The sequence below is a fragment of the Aedes albopictus genome, chromosome 2 (assembly GCF_035046485.1).
Source record: "Aedes albopictus strain Foshan chromosome 2, AalbF5, whole genome shotgun sequence".
Lineage (NCBI taxonomy): Eukaryota > Metazoa > Arthropoda > Insecta > Diptera > Culicidae > Aedes > Aedes albopictus.
This window is the reverse complement of record NC_085137.1, coordinates 205,761,248-205,784,293: the sequence shown is the minus strand read 5'-3', so window position 1 is coordinate 205,784,293 and position 23,046 is coordinate 205,761,248. Positions and strand designations below refer to the sequence as shown.

The 23,046-nt window shown below is 44.7% G+C and overlaps 1 protein-coding gene across 1 annotated transcript; it reads left to right on the top strand.

Moving 5' to 3' along the window:
- Nucleotides 1-1,320: 1,320 nt before the first annotated feature.
- On the top strand, nt 1,321-4,376 carry LOC134288792 (uncharacterized). Its single transcript, XM_062854668.1, has 4 exons — nt 1,321-1,394; nt 1,982-2,098; nt 2,198-3,335; nt 3,498-4,376. Exons 1-4 carry the CDS (start codon nt 1,321-1,323, stop codon nt 4,374-4,376), a joined length of 2,208 nt encoding a protein of 735 aa, XP_062710652.1.
- Nucleotides 4,377-23,046: the final 18,670 nt, after the last annotated feature.

Below are 23,046 nucleotides of genomic sequence, written 5' to 3'. Positions count from 1 at the left end.
ACCTGCTGCTCTACTTGTGCAGCCGTCGCATCTCTTACTGCTATATAAGCGGTGCGCGACCACGGAAGGCTTCATTCCATCGACGACATTCGGAGCGAGCGCATCGTAGCAACGAAAGCCATCATCGACTCGAGCGATAGGACTCGACCCCTCTCGCACAGTAGGCAGTCCCCACCTGCTGCTCTACTTGTGCAGCCGTCGCATCTCTTACTGCTATATAAGCGGTGCGCGACCACGGAAGGCTTCATTCCATCGACGACATTCGGAGCGAGCGCATCGGAGCAACGAAATCCAGCATCGACTCGAGCGATAGGACTCGACCCCTCTCGCACAGTAGGCAGTCCCCACCTGCTGCTCTACTTGTGCAGCCGTCGCATCTCTTACTGCTATATAAGCGGTGCGCGACCACGGAAGGCTTCATTCCATCGACGACATTCGGAGCGAGCGCATCGGAGCAACGAAATCCAGCATCGACTCGAGCGATAGGACTCGACCCCTCTCGCACAGTAGGCAGTCCCCACCTGCTGCTCTACTTGTGCAGCCGTCGCATCTCTTACTGCTATATAAGCGGTGCGCGACCACGGAAGGCTTCATTCCATCGACGACATTCGGAGCGAGCGCATCGTAGCAACGAAAGCCATCATCGACTCGAGCGATAGGACTCGACCCCTCTCGCACAGTAGGCAGTCCCCACCTGCTGCTCTACTTGTGCAGCCGTCGCATCTCTTACTGCTATATAAGCGGTGCGCGACCACGGAAGGCTTCATTCCATCGACGACATTCGGAGCGAGCGCATCGGAGCAACGAAATCCAGCATCGACTCGAGCGATAGGACTCGACCCCTCTCGCACAGTAGGCAGTCCCCACCTGCTGCTCTACTTGTGCAGCCGTCGCATCTCTTACTGCTATATAAGCGGTGCGCGACCACGGAAGGCTTCATTCCATCGACGACATTCGGAGCGAGCGCATCGGAGCAACGAAATCCAGCATCGACTCGAGCGATAGGACTCGACCCCTCTCGCACAGTAGGCAGTCCCCACCTGCTGCTCTACTTGTGCAGCCGTCGCATCTCTTACTGCTATATAAGCGGTGCGCGACCACGGAAGGCTTCATTCCATCGACGACATTCGGAGCGAGCGCATCGGAGAAACGAAAGCCAGCATCGACTCGAGCGATTGGACTCGAACCCCGCTCACAGTAGGCAGCATATTGTTCGTCGCTCTACGGAACTGATCATCGCGTCATCCATCCGGGCTCGGACCTAACAGTCGGACCGACAAGCCAGTTGGTTCACTCTCAGATTCGTTGTTCGAATCCACGATGTCGAGCCAAGGATCCGACAACGTGTTAAGTTACGACAATGGCGCAGTGGAGGATAGCAGCTCTCGGCGAAGGTATGTATATTTTACTCTTTTTTATTATTGAAATGGTATGAAAAGAAATGATTGTGTGACTGACATCCAAATCTAGGTCAAGCGATAGGTCTTGGCATAGGGATTGAATTGCATTTGTGCTCTTAAGAAGTGAAAGGTCTCCTTAGCTATGAAAGTGCCGTATCCGTATTTCGTATTGAAGTGTGATGAGAAGAAATAATCGGGCGATTTGCATCGAAATTCAGGCTAAGCGATAGGTCTTAGCAAGGAAATGGAGATTAAACTGTATTTGTGCTAAAAAGGAGTGAAAGATCTCCTCAGTTAAATGATAAGAAAGTATCGTATTACCAACGTATTACCTAGTAACTTTTATTGGAGTGATATGAGAAGAAACGTTAGCGACTGACATCGGAATCTAGGTCAAGTGAAATGTCTTGGCAAGGAAATAGAGATTCAATTGTACCTGCACTTACAAGGAGGGAAAGGTCTTCTCAGCTAGAGCGAAAGATATGAGTGTATGAGTGCGTGCTAAACCAGGGAGCGTATGGACTCCTATGTCTTAAGACATTGTATATGCAACTGATTGTGTATTTTTTGTCTTTCTGCAGCGAGTCACCGGATGTTATCTATATTTCAAGGCCGAAAGTTACCAAGCGTGATCTGAGAAATGAACTCAAGTCCCAGAAAGCTCGCATTGCCTCGCTGCTGGACGAAATCAAAACCTTGTGAGAAGAGAACGAAAAGCTGCATAAAGCGAACGCAGAGATTGTTGCGGTCGAGGAAAAGCGCGATGGCAACGATCAAGAGAATCTTCGATGTGACAGGCAAGCAGTTGATTCAACTGAGAACAGGGGACAGGCCAAACTACTGTCAAGTGTACATCAGCTATCGGTTTCATCGTTGAATATACCGGAGTGTAAGCCGGCTACTGAAGGTGATGGTATACAGCGGCATTCCTTTGAAATGTGGCGCGATCTTCTCGTCGATTCGATGAAGTTACTTGGCATCAACGATGAGTCCACTATGTTCACTATTTTCAAAGTGAAAGCGGGACAGCAGCTACTCGATATTTTCAAAAACACAAAATCGGACCAAGACGCACCAGATGCAGAGGAGTTCCCGTTTTCCAACGCTTTGCATAGGCTCAAATCGTACTTTGGGTCCGGCTCGGACGTCTTGCTTCAAAGACGGAAGCTTGCGGTGATGGATCAAAAACCAAACGAGTCTGATCTGTCCTACATCAGCCGAGTAGGTGCGACAGCCCGGCTATGTGATTTTGAACCAGGAAAAGAATTCGAGCAGATCGTCAGCACAATCGCTGAGCATGCTTTGAGTAAAGAAGTTCGCGCAATAGCCCTGAAGATGCTTAGTCGAAATGCATCGTTCACAGACCTGGTGGACAAAATCCGCGAGTTGGAAGCAATTCGTCTGAATGAGGAGTTTTTTATGAAGAAGCAGAGAAAACCAGAACCGGCTACGCTTGCACCAGTTCGCGTCGATTTTCCCCGAAACTCAGGATTTCATCACAGCAGTTTGATTCGATCGAGGATGCGCACGAATCAAAGCGGTGGTCGTCGTGAAACCGGAAGAAGCTTTGTCCCAACGCGTGACAGGTACTTCGCCACATCTCGAGACAGGAATTTCGGTACATCTCGCGACAGAAGCTTTTCTACACCTAGCGATAGAAACCTGAGTGCAACCCGTGACAGACAATCCCGAACAGATAGATGCTGGCGATGCAACAGCGTGTACCATTTGCCCGTGGACTGCGATGCTGCGGATAAAGTTTGCCGAAACTGTGGTCAGATGGGACACATTGCAAGAGCTTGCAGCCAGCGGTTCCCTGCAAGTTCGTCGTCGCGAAAGAGATATTCCGACACAGATACCACAGAATCAGAATCCAACCCGAAGAGACTGGCAGCTATTGAAGCACCAAAATTGGAGTCCGACGGAAAGGAAGAAGTAAGTGCGTAATACGCAGATTTGCAGAATTTGAATTCGATAATGATTTTTTTTTTTCTCATTCGTTTGTTTTAATGCCGTAAACAATTTGAATTTGTGACGAAGAAATTGATTGACAAAAATACAGAAATAAAAACGATGCTTTTGCTTTATCTTGCTCAGGTATTACCTTCCGATCTCTTTGAATTGGTCGCAGCGCTCTCCTTCGGGGACGAAGGAATAATCACGGTAAAGGTAGCTGGGATGCCATGCGAACTCCTTATCGACTCCGGGGCACAAGTTAACACATTGTCTGAGGAGAACTTTATGAAATTGAAAGCGGATTCTCATTACCGGGAAGAAATTTACAACTTCCATGCGCAATCCGATCGTACACTGATACCGTATGCATCTTCCGATGAGATCAAGGTGTTAGGCACGTTTGAAGCTCCCTTGTATATTTCTGATGATAGACCGGTACTAATCGAAAAGTTCTATGTGGTCAACGAACGTTATTCCTTGCTTGGTCGATCAACAGCTACCCGATATTGTGTGCTACTCTTGGGTCTTAAGGTTCCGACGTGCTTCTCTCCTTCCGGTGCAACATTCAACAATTCGAGAAATCTGATCAACGCTATCGGCACTGAGGGTGTATTTCCCAAGTTCAATATTCCACCCGTAATAATACATTACGACAAGACAGCCCCACCCTGCAGGAGCATTTTTACGAACGTTCCGATATCACTGAAACCAATTGTGCATCAACGATTATTGGAATTAGTAAGATCTGATATTATTGAACCAGTAAACGAAGAAATGGATACCTCATTCTGTTCCTCGATGTTGGTGGTGCCAAAGGGCAAAGACAATATACGATTAGTGATCGATTTAAGAGGACCTAATCGTTATATATTTAGAACACCATTTGTCATGCCTACACTTGAAAGTATTCTGGCAGAACTAGACGGCGCTCGATGGTTCTCGACAATAGACCTTTCAAATGCGTTCTTTCACATCGAGCTCGCAGAGGAGTCACGGCATCTCACAAATTTTTTTTACTGAGTTCGGAACGTTCAGGTGTGTCCGGCTACCGTTCGGCTTATGTAACGCCCCGGATTTGTTCCAGGAAGCTCTTGAACGGAAAGTCTTGGCCGGTTGCCTTGGAGTTAAGAACTACCTCGACGACGTTTTAGTATTCGGTCGTACAGAAGCAGAGCACGATGAAAATTTGAGGAAAGTCATGGCCCGTTTGAAAGACCACAACGTTAAGTTGAACGACGCCAAGTGCTGCTACAAGAAGCAGTCTGTAACTTTTGTTGGATTCAAACTGACGGCGGATGGATGGGAAGTAGAAGAAGAAAAGGTTGATGCGATTCGCAATTTTAGAAAACCAACATCGTGTCAAGAAGTTAAAAGCTTCTTAGGCTTGGTGACATACATCGATAGATTTTTGATCAACCGAGCAGAGAAAACGGAGTGTTTGCGACGTTTGGCAAGCAGTGAGAGCTTCTATTGGACAACCAACGAGGATGATGAATTTGAAGCACTTCGTAATATATCGGAATATGCAGTAAAGAGATTGGGATACTACAGTCCACAAGACAGGACCGAGCTCTTCGTTGACGCTTCCCCAATAGGCTTGGGGGCTGTCCTAGTGCAGTTTAACAGCCAATCAATTCCGAGAGTAATCGCCTGCGCTTCCAAGTCACTTACAGTGACAGAGCAGCGTTACCCGCAGACACATAAGGAGGCACTAGCAGTAGTATGGGGGGTAGAGCGTTTTGCCACATACCTGCTAAATAAATCATTCATCGTGCGCACAGACTCAGAGGCAAACGAATTTATCTATAATGGAAAGTTCAGACTGGGTAGACGCGCGGTTTCCAGAGCTGAGTCATGGGCTTTGCGCTTACAACAATATGACTTCCGTATTGAAAGAGTTCCCGGTAAGTCTCAGAAGTTAGCAAACTAAACATCTGCATATCTGCATAATATGTTTTTTTTTTTGTAATAGGATACCTGAACATTGCTGACGCCCTTTCAAGATTAGTGGACAACTCGCGGGAAGCAGTTCCATTCGATAGCGACAATGGAGATCATTTTCTGTATGCGTTGGATTTTGGAAACATGGATCTTACCTGGCATCACATCGAATCATGCTCCGAAAACGACGAGGAGCTCCAATCTGTTAAAGAAGCTATCGGAACTGGCCATTGGGATTCCAGTTTGGTTAAGTTTGAACCGCATAAGAAAGAACTCAGGTTTTTGGGCAACCTTGTCTTCAAGGATAACAAAGTGATACTTCCTCAATCTCTGAGACGTCTGGCAATGGAATCAGCTCACGAGGGACATGTTGGGGAAATGGCGATGAAAAGGGTCATGCGAGGTTTCTTCTGGTGGCCCAGCATGTCGACGGCTGTAGAAAAATTTGTTAAAAACTGTGAAACGTGCATTAGACTATCCAAGAAAAATCCGCCAGTGCCATTATCGTCCCGCGAGCTCCCCGATGGTCCATGGGAGATAATTCAAATCGATTTTCTGTCTCTGCCAGGCTGCGGTTCCGGCGAATTCCTCATCGTTGTTGACACGTACTCGCGATACTTATCCGTGGTTGAAATGAGATGTATGGACGCTGAAAGTACAAACGCAGCTCTATGCAGCATTTTCCAACTCTGGGGGCTTCCAAAGATCATGCAAAGTGACAATGGTCCTCCGTTCCAGGGGTCTAACTTTGTCTCGACGTGGGAAGAAAGGGGAGTTCGGGTTCGTAAGTCTGTCCCACTGAGCCCTCAGTCCAACGGTTCAGTCGAACGCCAGAACCAGGGCATAATAAAAGCAGTCGCAGCGTCCAAGATCGATAAAACCAGCTGGAGAAATGCAATCCAAAAATACGTTCAGCATCATAATACGATCGTCCCACATTCACGGCTAAACGTCACTCCGTTCGAGCTACTAGTCGGATGGAAATTCCGCGGAACCTTTCCGTCTTTATGGTCATCCAAACAGCTAGATCGTGCTGATATTCGTGAAAAAGATGCTGAGACAAAATTGAAAAGCAAATTGTATGCCGATAAAGCTCGACACGCTAGAGAGACAGACCTCGTAACAGGAGATTGGGTCTTACTGGCCCAAAACAAAACGAGCAAAATGGATCCCACTTTCCCTGCTGAAAGATATCGCGTTATTGCTATCGACGGCCCAAAAATTACCGTGATGAGCAAAAACGGAATTCAGTATTCCAGAAACATTCAAGAAGTGAAACGAGCACCTTTGATTGACCCTGAACCAGCTGTTCAACCACTTGAAACACACGAGGATGCCGGAGGAAACGATCACCAAGGTTTTTCATCACTATCGTCTCCAGTTCGAGAAGAAGAAGTTCCGGAGGTTTCCAGGAATACGATGTTGGCCAGCAATCTTTCCCCTACAAGGAACTTGAGGCCCAGAGGTTCTTTGCGGAAGCCATCTAGATTAGACGACAAATTCATTTACACAGTTATCCATTAGAGTAGAGGCAGTAAGAAATGTAGTAGATAAATCCAGCAATTAAAATAAATTATATTTTATGGTTACAAAATGGTTTTCCTTTTACTTAAGAAGAATCACAATAATCTAGCCATAATACAATGTAAATAAGTCGAGGTTCTTTTAACGGTCCGCTCAGTCATTGGATGTTTGTTCGGTGTGAGTAAATCAGGTCGATTTCCCCTCTGTTTGGTGAAAGCCAATCACAGCATTTTCCACTTTCACCTCGATTGCTGCGTTGTCCAAGATTATAAAAGAGACGCACTTCCAGAGTCTCATTCATTCTATCGACGACATTCGGAGCGAGCGCATCGTAGCAACGAAAGCCATCATCGACTCGAGCGATAGGACTCGACCCCTCTCGCACAGTAGGCAGTCCCCACCTGCTGCTCTACTTGTGCAGCCGTCGCATCTCTTACTGCTATATAAGCGGTGCGCGACCACGGAAGGCTTCATTCCATCGACGACATTCGGAGCGAGCGCATCGGAGCAACGAAATCCAGCATCGACTCGAGCGATAGGACTCGACCCCTCTCGCACAGTAGGCAGTCCCCACCTGCTGCTCTACTTGTGCAGCCGTCGCATCTCTTACTGCTATATAAGCGGTGCGCGACCACGGAAGGCTTCATTCCATCGACGACATTCGGAGCGAGCGCATCGGAGCAACGAAATCCAGCATCGACTCGAGCGATAGGACTCGACCCCTCTCGCACAGTAGGCAGTCCCCACCTGCTGCTCTACTTGTGCAGCCGTCGCATCTCTTACTGCTATATAAGCGGTGCGCGACCACGGAAGGCTTCATTCCATCGACGACATTCGGAGCGAGCGCATCGGAGCAACGAAATCCAGCATCGACTCGAGCGATAGGACTCGACCCCTCTCGCACAGTAGGCAGTCCCCACCTGCTGCTCTACTTGTGCAGCCGTCGCATCTCTTACTGCTATATAAGCGGTGCGCGACCACGGAAGGCTTCATTCCATCGACGACATTCGGAGCGAGCGCATCGTAGCAACGAAAGCCATCATCGACTCGAGCGATAGGACTCGACCCCTCTCGCACAGTAGGCAGTCCCCACCTGCTGCTCTACTTGTGCAGCCGTCGCACATCGACGACATTCGGAGCGAGCGCATCGGAGAAACGAAAGCCAGCATCGACTCGAGCGATTGGACTCGAACCCCGCTCACAGTAGGCAGCATATTGTTCGTCGCTCTACGGAACTGATCATCGCGTCATCCATCCGGGCTCGGACCTAACAGTCGGACCGACAAGCCAGTTGGTTCACTCTCAGATTCGTTGTTCGAATCCACGATGTCGAGCCAAGGATCCGACAACGTGTTAAGTTACGACACTGATGACAAGAAAGAATGAACGCGCAGGTAGGAAAGGAGGAAAAGTACAGACCGGTAATCGGGCGAAACAGCCTGCACGCCGTATCGAATGATAACGGCCAACGATGCTTAAACTTTGCAGCCTCCCGTGGTATGATAGTCCGAAGTACCTTCTTCCCCCGCAAAGATATTCACAAAGCCCCCTGGAGATCACCCGACCATCAAACCAAATGGATCACGTTCTAATCGTCGTGGAATTCTTCTCGAATATAATCAATGTCCGCATATACATTCGGATCACTACTTAGTCGCTGTATGCATGTGCTCAAAACTTTCGACAGTTATAACCACGCGTCGAAGTCGTACACCGCGGCTCAACACCGAGCAGCTACGTAACGTAGTAATGGCTCAAGACTACGCGCTGCAGCTAGCAGTGGCCCTACCAACGGAAGAGTAGCTTAGCGCAGCTACACTTGAAGATGGCGGGGGAAACATCTGACCCACCATAGGTAGTACCTCGGCTACAGCACTAGGCTTCAGGACTCCGAATCACGGAAACGACTGGTACGACGGCGAATGTGAACAGTTAAATAGCGAGAAGAATGCAGCATGGGCGGAAATGCTGCAACACCATACGAGAGGGAATTAGGCACATTATAGACAGGCACGGAACAGGCAGAACTCAGTTTTCCGGCGAAAGAAGCGCCAGCAGGAAGAACGAGATCGCGAAACATTGGAAGAGCTGTAGTGCGCTAAGGACACACGGAAGTTCAACGAGAAGCTGAACCGCTCGCGCAGAGGCTTTGTGCCACATGTGCCGACATGTGCCGAGACAATCACGGGAATCTTCGCACGAGCGAACGTGACGTGGTTGAGAGGTGGCGGTAGCATCACCTCAATAGTGACGTTGCAGGTGGCGGTAGATCACCTCAATAGTGACGTTGCAAGCACTGAAGGTGGTGTGGTAACAGATCTAGGAGTACGTGCGCAGGACGAAAGATTTCCAGCCCCTAACCTCCAAAAGATGTAGGAGGAGGTTAGCCAGTTGAAGAACAACAAAGCCGCTGAAGCAGGTGAACTACCAAGCGAGCTTCTACAATACGGTAGAGCAGCGCTGGTTAGAGCACTACACTGGGTCATTACCAATATTTGGAAGGAGGAAGTAGTACCGGAGGAATGGATGGAAGGTATCGTGTGTCCCATCTATAAAAAGGGCGACCAGTTGGATTGCGGGAACTACCGCGCGATCACACAACTGGGCGCTGCCTACAAGATACTCTCTCAAAGTGTATGCCGCCGTCTATCACCGATTGCAAGAGAGTCCGTGGGCCAATATCAGGCTGGATTCATGGGTGAATGCACTACAACGGACCAGATGTTCACCATCTGCCAGGTGTTGCAGAAATAGCGCAAATACAACGTGCCCACATATCACTTGTTCGTCGATTTTAAATCGGCGAATGATACAATCGATCGAGACCAGCTATGGCAGATTATGCACGAGTACGGATTCCCGGATTAACTGATAAGATAGATCAAGGCGAGTGATGTGTTTATTTCGGGTATCAGGGACACTCTCCAGTCCCTTCGAATCTCACAGATGGTTACGGCAAGGTGATGGTCTTTCGTGCTTGCTATTCAACATTGCCTTAGAAAGTGTAATAAGGAGAACGAGGGTGAACATGCGTGGAACGATTTTCAAGAAGCCCGTTCAGCTGCTTGGTTTTGCTGATGATATTGATATTATAGCTCGTAAATTTGAGACGATGGCGGAAACGTACATCCGACTAAAGAGTAAAGCCAGGCGAATCGGATTAGTCATTAATGTGTCGAAAACAAAGTACATGATGGCAAAGAGCTCCAGGGAGGAATCACCACGCCCGCCACCCCGAATTCATATCGGCGGTGATGAAATCGAGACCGTTGAAGAATTCATGTACTTGGGCTCGCTTGTGACCGCCGACAACGATACCACTAGAGAAACTCAGAGACGCATTGTAGCAAGGAATCGAGCTAACTTTGCACTCCTCAGAACTGTACGATCGAATAAAGTTCGCCGTCATAAGAAGTTAACTATTGCTTATCCAGAGAAATCTTTCAACCTGGCGGAGTGAAGAAGATAAAGAAGACCTGTTCCGCAAACGTCAAACTGCTGCACACTTCAAAAAGTATGCACACAACCTTGAAACAAAAATAAATAGTTGAAAATCTAAATTATGTTTAATGGCGTACAGTTGCATACTTAAGTGCTAAAACTACACCTAATATAGTTTAGAAATAAGTTACATGTTGTGGCAGCAATTGCGATTACATAAACCATAAATGAAACAATTTTCATTATTTTTTAATTTTATGGCAACCAAGTGAGTGAGAGATTTTTAGCGTGAACCGAGCACTTTTGACGTTTGCGGAACGACTGCGGCGGTCGAAACCACCGCAACCCCGTTGGATTTTTTCTATTTTACCGCAGTATCTACCATCGCTGATTAGACCGGTAGTCCTATATGGGCTCGAAGAATGGACTTAACATGCAGAGGACCAACTCGCCCTTGGAGTTTACGAACGGAAGGTGTTGCGTACCATTTACGGCGGAGTGCAGATGGAAGACGGGACTTGGAGAAGGCGAATGAACCACGAGCTGCATCAGCTGCTGAGAGAACCAACCATCGTCCACAACGCGAAAATCGGGAGGCTACGGTGGGCGGGTCACGTCATCAGGATGTCGGATAGCAACTCGACTAAAATGGTTCTCGAGAGTCATCCGACCGGTACAAGAAGAAGTGGAGCGCAGCGAGCTAGGTGGGTCGACCAAGTGGAGGACGATCTGCGGACCCTACGCAGAGTGCGGAACTGGAGACAAACATCCATGGACCGAGTGGAATGGAGGCGGCTACTATGTACAGCAGAGGCCACCCCGGCCTTAGCCTGATCGGTTAGGTAAGTAATACTCCAGCTTACTATTTTGGTTTGTGTCTGAATTTGAGAATTAGTGGAGTGACCCTTGACCATTTGGATCTAAGGCAGGTTTGATTATTCTGGCTAATCAGAGAGTAGCACCTACGATGCGTGCGACTGTCTATGGTCATGCTTAAGCTTTGCAAAATAGTCAACTGTTGATCTATTCTATAATTCGGTAAGTAAATTATTCCAATATCGAAAAAAACAGTGAAACTAGATTTATTGCAGATTTATGCACAGTAACCCATACGAACTGACCCTATGGCACCAAGACCGGCCATACTACGCCAGTAAACAGTGTGGGTGGGAATATGAAGGCTCGGTGTTTGGCAGTGACATGTGACATTTGAGCGGGGAAATTAATATATTTTCCTTCCAGTTTTCGGATAATGGAGTCGTCCAAAGTGATTTTCTGACAGCTCATCATTTTACCCCCACGCGCGCTCGAAGGAACATCGAGAGAGAGATATTAATATTTATGACATTTTTCTGAACATGGACCTGGAGTCGGCAGTTTTTCGAGGCGGGGAAAATAAAAACAGTTAACTTTCTGATTAACAATGAATAAAAAAAATATGATTAACCGAGACTGCGATCGTCAGAAACTATGAATGACTCATGATTTGATTAAATATTCCATAAAAATTCTGAAAGCAATTTACACATAAAGCGTTTTGCAATATTCTCATCATACTGTGTACTTACGGCGCCGGTAGGCAACTGAGTGTACAAATCATACATTTTGCATGAGCATGAAAATTATATTTTCTTATACTTTTCGGCTTCGGCTGACGTGAGTATCCGATCCACAGGCTGAAGCGAAGGAATATTTTTTCATCACCTATTCCGGTCGGCGTTAGCTTTTCATAAAAGGGTCTCGTTTCGCTAAACCTGATGATTTCCTCCATCCAGCTCCTAGGGGCATTCTGGAGCGTAAAGGTCGAGGGAGAAAAATCGTTTTGCCAACATAGCATAACACCACAGCAGCTCTTGCCGTCTGGAAGATGAAAATATACAAACAAACAACGACACACTTTTCGTCTTGTTATGCCAACTCACTACCAACCACAAACACCTACATTCAACTCCCAGTTCGATATAGGCTGCATATCCGCATACTGTTTGACTCATCGCATAGCTCGGTTCAGTTTAATATTGAATGTGAATAACGCAGGGTTTGGAAGAGGTCAGCCCTAATATAACTCATGGCTTGGAACTCAACTAGCCCTCACTAATAATCGTTGGCAGTAGAATGTTTTCTGGAATACTCAAATGTTTGCACTGTGCAGACGTTGGGAAATGAAATGAGCCACAGCTTCATAGGACAGCAACGACGGAACTCAGGGGCACTAAAGGAACACGTGCTAAACATGTTTATCAAAAACAGCGTATTAGAAGCAATTTCATAATTGCAAAATTTTACGGTTGATCACCATCAGTGAAAGCAAGGCTTCTGTTTAAATTCGTTAATTCAGTCAAATTGGTAATCCTTAGAATACTGAGTATATACAGAGGTATCGTACGACGACTAGTCTAGTGAGAGCAAGGTGATGGTAAATCATCATCATCTTCTTCTGTCACTTATTCTTGTTCTTCTTTCTGACTCTACTTTCCCACTGGAACTTGGCCTGCCTCATCAAGCCGCTATTGACGTGTTAGGTGTAAATTGGCGTACTAAAATAGTTATTTATGTAATGAGTTGCAAAAAGGTGATTTTTTCAGCACGAGTCGTACATTTATCCAACGAGGCTTGCCGAGTTGGATAAATACGAAGAGTGCTGAAAAAATCGAGTTTTGCAACGAGTTCCATAATGCAACCCATTTGAGTTGCATAATGTTCATAATGCAACTCAAATGAGTTGCATTATGAACATTATACAACTATTTTTCATTATGCAACTCATTTCAGTTGCATAATGAGCCCGTTCAGAAAAAATGGCCATTATGATACCAGAATGAGTTATATAAAATGTAAATTATGATACTGAATTGCATAAAAATCCTTATATTGTTTTGAATTAAATAATGAGCTTTGAATTCATGTAACTTAATCTTTTTATGGCTATATCGGTCTTTATCTACTCAGAGTAAGGGAGTAGAAATCAAAGTGGATAATGAAATGATAGATATGATAGTATTCGCTAGGTTGCGAACAAGACTCTCTACTCCCTTAGAGTAGATTCCAGGTGATCTACGCCCTTATACTCTGAGTAGAAAAAGACCGATATAGCCATAAAATCATTAAGTTAAATATAGAATACGGTCGATAAATCAGAATCTGATATAAAAAGTTTGGCTTAAAAAGAAAAGTGTTCTATCCAATAAGATCTAATAAAGCTAATAATAAGAACACGCCGCGATATAGGCATACCCCTATGAACGGAGTGCGAATTCCGAAAAAGCTACCGATCGATAGAACAATACATAGGCAGTCGGGTGCCTGAACTTTTGCCAGTTTTGGTAAGGTGGTATGAACAACCAGCCAAGCCGATCTGTTTAAAAGCACAGGTCGTACGGCAGAAGTTTCACGCATTCGTTGTATTCGTTCAATACATGGCCTACTTGCCTAATTTGACCTTTTATAAATTTTCATACTTGTTCGCAACCTAGCGAATACTATCATATTTATCATTTCATTATCCGCTTTGTTCTCTATTCCCTTATACTCTGAGTAGAAAAAGACGGATATAGCCATAAAATGATTAATTTAAATATAAAATACGGTCGATAAATCAGAATTTGAATTCATGTTAAAACAAATAATTTTCTACGAGGTATCAGGTATCAGTAGGTCGGCTCTAGAGGCATGTTCTCCTACATTCGGGAAATTTGTGCCATCGCCATGAACACGAGCCTATTCATCATTTACCTTACGGAGAAGGGAAGTAAAAAGGATAGGACATGGAAAATGACAGGTAAAGGAATAGGATCGTCATACTCGCAAAAGCGTACCACAATAGGTTCACATAGCGTCCTGAAAAGGACACTGTAATAACGCATAAGCGTACCACAATGGGTTCAAACAGCGCCCTGAGAAGGGCACTGTGATAACGCATAAAGCGTAAAGAGAGCCTATAGCGGGTCAAGAACAACAGAACGTCCTGAAGATTCAGGTTTCTGAAGTCAGTTTCACTTAATAAGTGTTTCCCGAGAAACACAATTACTCAAAAACTGGACAGTTACATATTAAATGATACGAAGTTCCATAATCGGATTCACAGCTATCACAGGCAAATGAATCAGCTTGCTGAATGTTCGCTATGTGATAACTGAGTCGGCAGTGGCCAGTCAATGCTTTGACAAGCATGCTGCAATTCTGCTATGACAGATTTGTTAGATATTTTGCCACCCCTAGAGATGGCTCAGTACAATACAATTTTGTTTGACGACATGACTCCAAACTAATCCTATATTGTTTGTGCTGAGTGGCAGCCCAGGTGTCAATCTAAAGCTTCACCCAACACTTGGATACCGGAATAGCTGGCTCAGGGCCAATGAAGTCATGTGATGCTCCAGTGCGAGCTAACTCATCAGCCAATTCATTTCCAGCGATGGAAGAATGACCAGGTACCCATACAAGGTGAACAGCGTTTGCTGAATTCAGCTCCTCGATTTGAGTTCGACCTGGAGTTAGCCGAAGCAAGTGCTTATGGCAGCCTGGCTATCTGAACAGAAGTATATTACTTTGCCCATTACGTGCTGCTGAAGTGCTGATTGCACTCCGCACATAAGAGCAAAGATTTCGGCCTGAAAAACGGTGCAGTGTCTACCAAGTGAGTAAGACTGATACAGCCTTAGCTCACGAGAATAAACACCAGCACCTGCTCGACCTTCGAGAAGGGAGCCATCAGTGTAACATACGATGCCGTCTGAAATACTTCTTTCCAGATAACCAGATGTCCACTCTTCCCGGGAAGGGAATTTCGTGGAAAATGTCCTATATGGAAAATTACAAGCAATTGTAAGATCACTTGGAGCAAGGACAACTTTGTCCCAATTCACCAAAAGTGGAAACAACGAGGTGTGTGTTGAACCGCGGTTCACAGGAGTTTCCTCTAGTAAACCGAGTACCCATAGACGGTAAGTGCAAGAAAGTGCTTCTTGTTTGAGATGAATGTGTAGTGGGGCAACGTCAAAGAGCACTTCAAGCGCAGCCGTAGGAGTTGAAGAGAACGCTCCAGACATCACCATTAAGCACATCCTTTGGAGATGGCCTAATTTTGATTGGACCCTTCTCACTTCGCCCTTTTGCCACCACACCAGACATCCATAAGCAAATATTGGACGAACAACAGTTGTGTAAATCCATTTGATATACCTGGGTTTAAGACCCCAGGTACCAAAGGTTTGCCGGCATTGCCCGAAGGCCATAAAAGCTTTCTTGATTCTGAACTCAACATGAGGTGTCCAGGAAAGCTTGGAATCAAGAATGACTCCAACGTACTTTACCTGTTCAGTCACATTGATTTCAGAATCAAGGAGACGTAAAGGTCGAACACCATTACGGTTTCGCTTTTCCGTGAAAAGAACAATAGATGTTTTACTCGGATTTACCGAAAGGCCATATTGGCGACACCAACCCTCAACTACCTGAAGAGCGTTTTGCCTCAGGTCGGAAAGGGTGCTGATGCACATACCGACTAACAATGTTAGGTAGTCGTCGGCAAAACCATAAGTACGAAAGCCGCTATTATTGACCTGCCTCAATAGCGTATCTGCTACGAGATTCCACAAAAGTGGAGAAAAGACTCCCCCTTGGGGGGCAACCACAAATACTCAATTTCCCAATCGCCCATGACGCAATGTCGAGAAGAGATGTCGGTTTTTGAGCATTTAAGGAATCCAATTGAAAATCATTGGAGATATACCATGACCCCGTGCGGCTTCCAATATGGCATCGAAAAGCACGTTGTCAAAGGCACCCTCGATATCTAAGAAAACACCCTAGCAGGATTGCTTTTGAGTGAATGCCTTCTCGATATCGTAAACAACTTTGTGTAAAAGAATCACAGTGGACTTTCCAGATTGGTAAGCATGTTGGTTCACGTGAAGAGGCACATTGGCCAGATGAACATCACGGATGTAATGATCGACTATGCGTTCTAAGCATTTCAGAAGAAAAGAGGTCAAACTGATAGGTCTGAAGCTCTTTGCTTCTTCGTCCGACGCGCGACCCACTTTCGGAATAAACTTCACAGTAATATCCCGCCAGGACTTGGGAATATACCCTGTGGCAAAACTGCAAACAAGTAGTTGTTTCAAAACATGTTCGAAATGATCAAATCCCTTTTGTAGCAAAATAGGATAAAGATGAAAGGAGCAAAGCTATTAAGTGCCCATTCAACCAATTCTAAAGTTATGATACTCTGAGCCGAAGCTAAAGAATCATAACTACAAGAAAAGACATCAGGTTCATCCGAAGATGTAATATCCACTCATCCGGGGAAGTGTGTACTGAATAAACATTCCAAAACTTCCTTATCATAGGAAGTGAAATCACCATTTGGCAAACGAAGTTCATTCACTTGAAAATCCTTAGATTTTGCAAGGATTTTGTACAACCGACTGGCTTCACTCAGACTGGAAACATTTGTACAAAGGTTTTTCCAGCCGGATCGTTCAGCAGACCGAAGAGCTTTCTGGTAGGCCGTCTGTTCCAACACTTTCTACATTGTTTCCTGAGCTTCGCCAGATCAGAGTTCCACCAAAGGGTTCCTCTTGTGGTCTTCACAGACCGCAGAGGGCAAGCTTCTTCAAAAGCTTCCATGATGAAGGCCGTTGTAGTATCAACGGCATCATCTAAATCACTTGGAGTGTCAATGGATGGTGAGTATCCATGAAATTTGGCTGCAACCAAATCGATAAAGAGATCCCCGTTGGTTGACCGGGGATTCCTGAAACGTAAAGTTTCCGAAGTAACATTCACATGTTCAATCAAGATGTAGCGATGGTCAGATAAAGATTCTTCATCTGACACATGCCAATTGGTCAGCTCATGACTAATTCTGCTAGAGCAAAGCGTTATGTCTAACACTTCCTCTCTACCAGATACCATGAAGGTTGGGCGGTTGCCTATGTTAAGTAATCCAAGTCCTGTACTACTTAAGTATTCCATCAAACTGGAGCCTCTCAAATTGATGTCGTAGCTGCCCCAGATTATATGGTAAGTATTAGCATCACTACCAACAATTAGCGGAAGGCCTTTTGAAGTGCAGTATGCAATGACCTGCTTGAAAGCATCCGTAGGGGATAGTTCATCATGCGGTAAATAAACCGAACAATAGACGTATTTCCTGTTGAGGTTTCCAACAGATACATCAATTGTGATAGCGCATACATCTCTGGTGGTTAGTTCAGAGATGAGTGTAGCAACGATTGCGTTGTTGACAAGCACACATGCTCGAGGAATGACACGTGAGTTTGCCATTTCATTTTTACTGAAAGTAGCAAACACCGGATTCACAAGGTTTCCTAGATAGAAATTCCCCTTCCGAAAGTAAGGTTCTTGGACTAACGCCACTTGGGCTGTACCATTTTGCATAAGTCTACAAAGATTGATCGTTGCTGTTCTTTTGTGCTGAAGATTGATCTGAGCTATCCTAACCGTAGCCACTACCCAAACTAGGCAAGATTGAACTCATAACAATCACAGCACAAAAAAAGAACAGCAACAATAAAGCCATTAATTTAAATATAGAATACGGTCGATAAATCAGAATTTGAATTCATGTTAAAACAAATAATTTTCTACGAGGAACTTCAAAGAAATGTGGAATTCATGTTTCAATTTAGGACAGCTAAACTATTCTTTCTTCGGTATCAACGATATATATTAGGATACCAATCAAGCGCTTATCGGCGAAATTCGCTCAGCACGTAGTCCCTGCCACTTGTATGGGTTCACCGTTCTTTCCTGCAGCAGGAGGGCGCAAGACAAATGTCCTGTAATAAAAATTGTAACGATATTCACCCGTCGTTACCGTTACCGCCGCGGCTATCGCCATATCGCAAAGCACCGACATCGGTGTAACCACCAGTACGTCGTCGTCTGGAAGCACCCCTCCCGGGATGATAATGCATCCGTTGTCCGTAGTAGGTACTCTACGCTCGCTCGCCTGAAACAAGAGCACAAGAAGCCAAGAAGGGTGAATGACTGCTCTTCGAGACCTTTGGTCGCTCCCCTCCGATGATTGCGACGGTCTCATACCTATGGGTAATAGACGGGACATAAAAAAGTAAATCGCTGTCATGAGAGTGTAAAATGATTCATTTTTTCGGGTAGAAGATATCCACGTCCACGGGAGATATGTGACAATTTCTTTTTACGATGTCGGAGGAATTTTCGGGATTTAGTTCAGCATGTGAGCGGAGATTGTCGCATAGCTCTGCTGGGGGAGAATGTAACGGAGATTTGAGAGGTATTTGCTCAAAACAAATTAGCCACATGTTTGAAAATGTCAGTCCGAGTCCGATAGATATTTTTTTCTGTTTTGTAGAAGTTGATAAGTATCATTACCAAGTCTTGATAGCGATCAGCTCTAGAACAAAGTAATCAAAACTAATTCAACTTCAAGAGTACTGATTCCGATATTTTGTACACCTCTTGACAACTGTTATTCAGTTTCAACTGTAGCATTTCTACCAAATACACACATACACCGGGGAAGCACTCGGAAATACTTTTCGGGTCAAACCTAACGATGAGGGCTTAATTCTCCATTCGATCCGTTTTTTTACGGACTATCAATCAGCGCACATTGCACCGACCGTCGCGTCGTCGTCTTCGTCCACCCGTGAGTGATGTACTTCGGGCACATTGTACAATTTAATCCTCCTGAAATGATAAATTACCGTCAAAGCTGAGATTAATACGCTTCATGCATCCCACGCTGACTGTGGTTTTCAACGCCCCTCAACGCGCTGTGGCGGCTGTACGCTGCGAGGAGCGGCAATAAGGCTTCAATATTAATTAATTTTTCACCGCACGGCGGCGGTTCGTTGGTATGCAAGGTGCGTGAAGCGTGTGGGTTAGTGTTGTTGTCACCCGAAATTGTTCTCACCATCAGGAAACTGATGGATGTTTCGAGGCTGATCTGTGCTTCATCAATCTCCTTATGACTATTGGTGATGTTGTGCATAAAGAAAAAAAAATGGGCAATACATTCGATTGACCAGGCTGCAAAATGTTATGCCAATAACCTGGTAGGAGCGACTTTCGCGCTGGTTCTCGTGAGTTTATGCTCTTCTAAGAAGACAAAAATTATCTACGTTGGATTGACAAAGAACACCAGTTAAGAGTTATGTACGTATAGCTGGTAGTGCAGCTTTGGCAGTGTAATTCTTCTGACACCAGCTGACGGAGGTGCGCCTTAACCGATCGTCTGTTCGCCAAGGAGGTGCGGCTCAACCTTTGTCTGTTCTGGCATCCGGTAACTGAATATTAACTTCTTTTCCCGATCAGCCTAGATAGTTGTGACGGAAGCGGTTGGTTCAACTGGCTAAGGGCCGATTTCTTCACCTCGGCTTAATCGCTAAGCCAGGCTTACCAATACTATTAAACCTGGCTTAATGCTTAAGCCAGGGTGAAGAAATCGCCCCTAAGAGTAGCACAGAAGTCCGCTAATCAGGTGACCTCTAATTCAAAGTATTATGCGGCTTTACGCTTACCGTGCCTAGGAATGAATGGTTAGGGGGTCTTATAAAAACCTAATCGCAAACGGAGCCTGTGGAGTACCAGAGCACCCTCCACAGTATTTGCCCTTTCTGTTCTAAACGGAGCAATAGCGCGGTGAACCTTGTTTTTCTCCGAGACAATCAGCTGCCCTTCTTCAATCTCATACTTGAGGCTGAATAAGGGCGGGATTATGAAGATGTTAATTAGTTTAAATTTTCACCTATATGGTTTCGCATTAAGCGTTTTACACAGTGTATTCTGTGCATCCTCGCCTTTGGCGCACTTAAATCGATACCAATCTGGCTTTATGGTTGCTGTTCTTTTTTGTGTTGTGATTGTTAAGAGTTTAATCTTGCCTAGTTTGGGTAGTGGCTACAATTAGGATAGTTCAAATCAATCTTCAGCACAAAAGAACAGCAACGATCAATCTTTGTAGACTTATGCAAAATGATACAGCCCAAGTGACCTTGGTCCAGGAACCTTACTTCCGTAAGGGGAATTTCTATCTAGGAAACCTTGTGAACCCGGTGTTTGCTACTTTCAGTAAAAAAGAAATGGCAAACTCACGTGTCATTCCTCGAGCATGTGTGCTTGTCAACAACGCAATCGTTGCTACACTCATCTCTGAACTAACCACCAGAGATGTATGTGCTATCACAATCGATGTATCTGTTGGAAACCTCAACAGGAAATGAAGTGATGCTAATGCTCACCATATAATCTGGGCAGCTCAGACATCAATTTGAGAGGCTCCAATTTGATGGAATAGGCACTTAAGTAGTACAGATATTGGATTACTTACTATAGGCAACCACCCAACCTTCATGCTATCTGCTAGAGAGGAACTGTTAGACATGACGCTTTGCTCTAGCAGAATTAGTCATGAGCTAACCAATTGGTATGTGGCCAGATGAAGAATCTTTATATGGCCATCGCTACATCTTGTTTGAACATGTGAATGTTACTTCGCAAACTTTGCGTTTCAGGAACCCCCGGTCAACCAACTGGGATTTGGGTGCAGCCAAATTTCATGGATACTCACCATCCATTGACAATCCAAGTGATTTAGATGATGCCGTTGATACTACAACGGACTCCATCATGGAAACTTTTAAGAAGCTTGCACTCTGTGGTCTGTGAAAACCACAAGAGGAACCCCTTGGTGGAACTCTGATCTGGCGAAGCTCAGAAAACAATGTAGAAAGAGTTGGAACATACAACGTTCTGCTGGATCGGAGGCTTTCAGGTCGGCTCGCAAGGCCTACCAGAAAGCTCTTCGGTCTGCTGAACGATCCGGCTGGAAAAACCTTTGTGCAAATGTTTCCAGTCTGAGTAAAGTCAGTCGGTTGAATAAAATCCTTGCAAAATCTAAGGATTTTCGAGTGAAAGAACTTCGTTTGCCAAATGGTGATTTCACTTCCTCTGATGAGGAAGTTTTGGAATGCTTAGTACAAACTTCCCCGGATGTGTGGATATTACATCTTCGGATGAACCTGATGTCTTCTCTTGTAGCTATAATGCTTTAGCTTCGGCTCGGAGTATCATATCTTTAGAATCGATTGAATGGGCACTTAATAGTTTTGCTCCTTTCAAATCTCCTGGGGCAGATGGCATTTATCCTTTTTTGCTTCAGAAGGGATTTGATCATTTCAAACATGTTGTGAAACAACTACTTGTTTGCAGTTTTGCTACAGGGTATATTCCCAAATCCTGGCGGGATATTACTGTAAAGTTTATTCCGAATGTGGGTTGTGCGTCGTATGAAGAAGCAAAGAGCTTCAGACCTATCAGTTTGACCTCTTTTCTTCTGAAACGCTAAGAACGCATTGTCGATATCACATCCATGATGTTCATCTGGCCAATGTGCCTCTTCATGAGAACCAACACGCTTACCAATCTGGAAAGTCTACTGTAACTCTTGTACACAAAGTTGTTTATGATATCGAGAAGGCATTCGCTCAAAATCAATCCTGCTTGGGTGTTTTCTTAGATATCAAGGGTGCCTTTGACAACGTGCCTTTCGATGCCATATTTTGGAAGCCACACGGGGTCATGGTATATCTCCAATGATTTCCAATTGGATTCATCAAATGCTCAAAAACCGACATCTCTTCGCGTCATTGCGTCAAGCGGCGATTAGGAAATTGAGTGTTTGTGGATGCCCCCAAGGGGGAGTCTTATCACCACTTTTGTGGAATCTCGTAGCAGATACGCTATTGAGGCAACTCAATAATAGCGGTTTTCCTACTTATGGTTTTGCCGACGACTACCTAACATTATTTGATTTTGAAATCAATGTGACTGAACGAACAGTGAACAGGTAAAGTACGTTGGAGTTTCTTCAGACTCTAGTTTAATTTAAAAACACTTCACTAATACTTTACTTTTGCAAAAGAAAATAAAAAAATGAATAACTCTTTTAAAGAATGCCCCCAAGGGGGAGTCTTATCACCACTTTTGTGGAATCTCGTAGCAGATACGCTATTGAGGCAACTCAATAATAGCGGTTTTCCTACTTATGGTTTTGCCGACGACTACCTAACATTGTTTGATTTTGAAATCAATGTGACTGAACGAGCAGTGAACAGGTAAAGTACGTTGGAGTTTCTTCAGACTCTAGTTTAATTTAAAAACACTTCACTAATACTTTACTTTTGCAAAAGAAAATAAAAAAATGAATAACTCTTTTAAAGAAAAACTAGAAAGGACGAGCAAATTCCTTTTAATTCTACTACTGTGCTTATCTTCGGACAGATAGGCCTATTTCATCTGTGACTTACAGACTTCTTCAGTGTCAAGTGCTCGACTGAAGAAAACCTCGCATTCGTTGTGGTATTTATACTAGGAGTGTATGTGTAGGTACGTGTGTGGGTAAAAGTGTAGGTATTAAAAATGTAGGTACAAAATTGTAGGTACAGATTTGTAAAAAAAGGGGTGTATCTACCTGTTAGAAAACAGGGTGTCAATAAGATACCTAAAGCTAGGAAAATTCCTACCGATTTGGTAGGTAGTCAATTGGTGTTTGTTGTGTTATTTTTTCCTGCCGATTTGGTAGGTAGTCAATTTGTGTTATGTGTATTGTGTATTGTTTTGTGTGTGGTAGGTAAAAATTTAAACAGCCACGTGTACCCATTGCCCTGATCCTTGTTAAGTAGTTTTTTATTGTTTTGTTTGTAAATTTCTAAACTTTCTGCAACATCAAGTTTCCATGGGTTTGTAATGTGTCGTAAGAGTTTAATATTTGAAG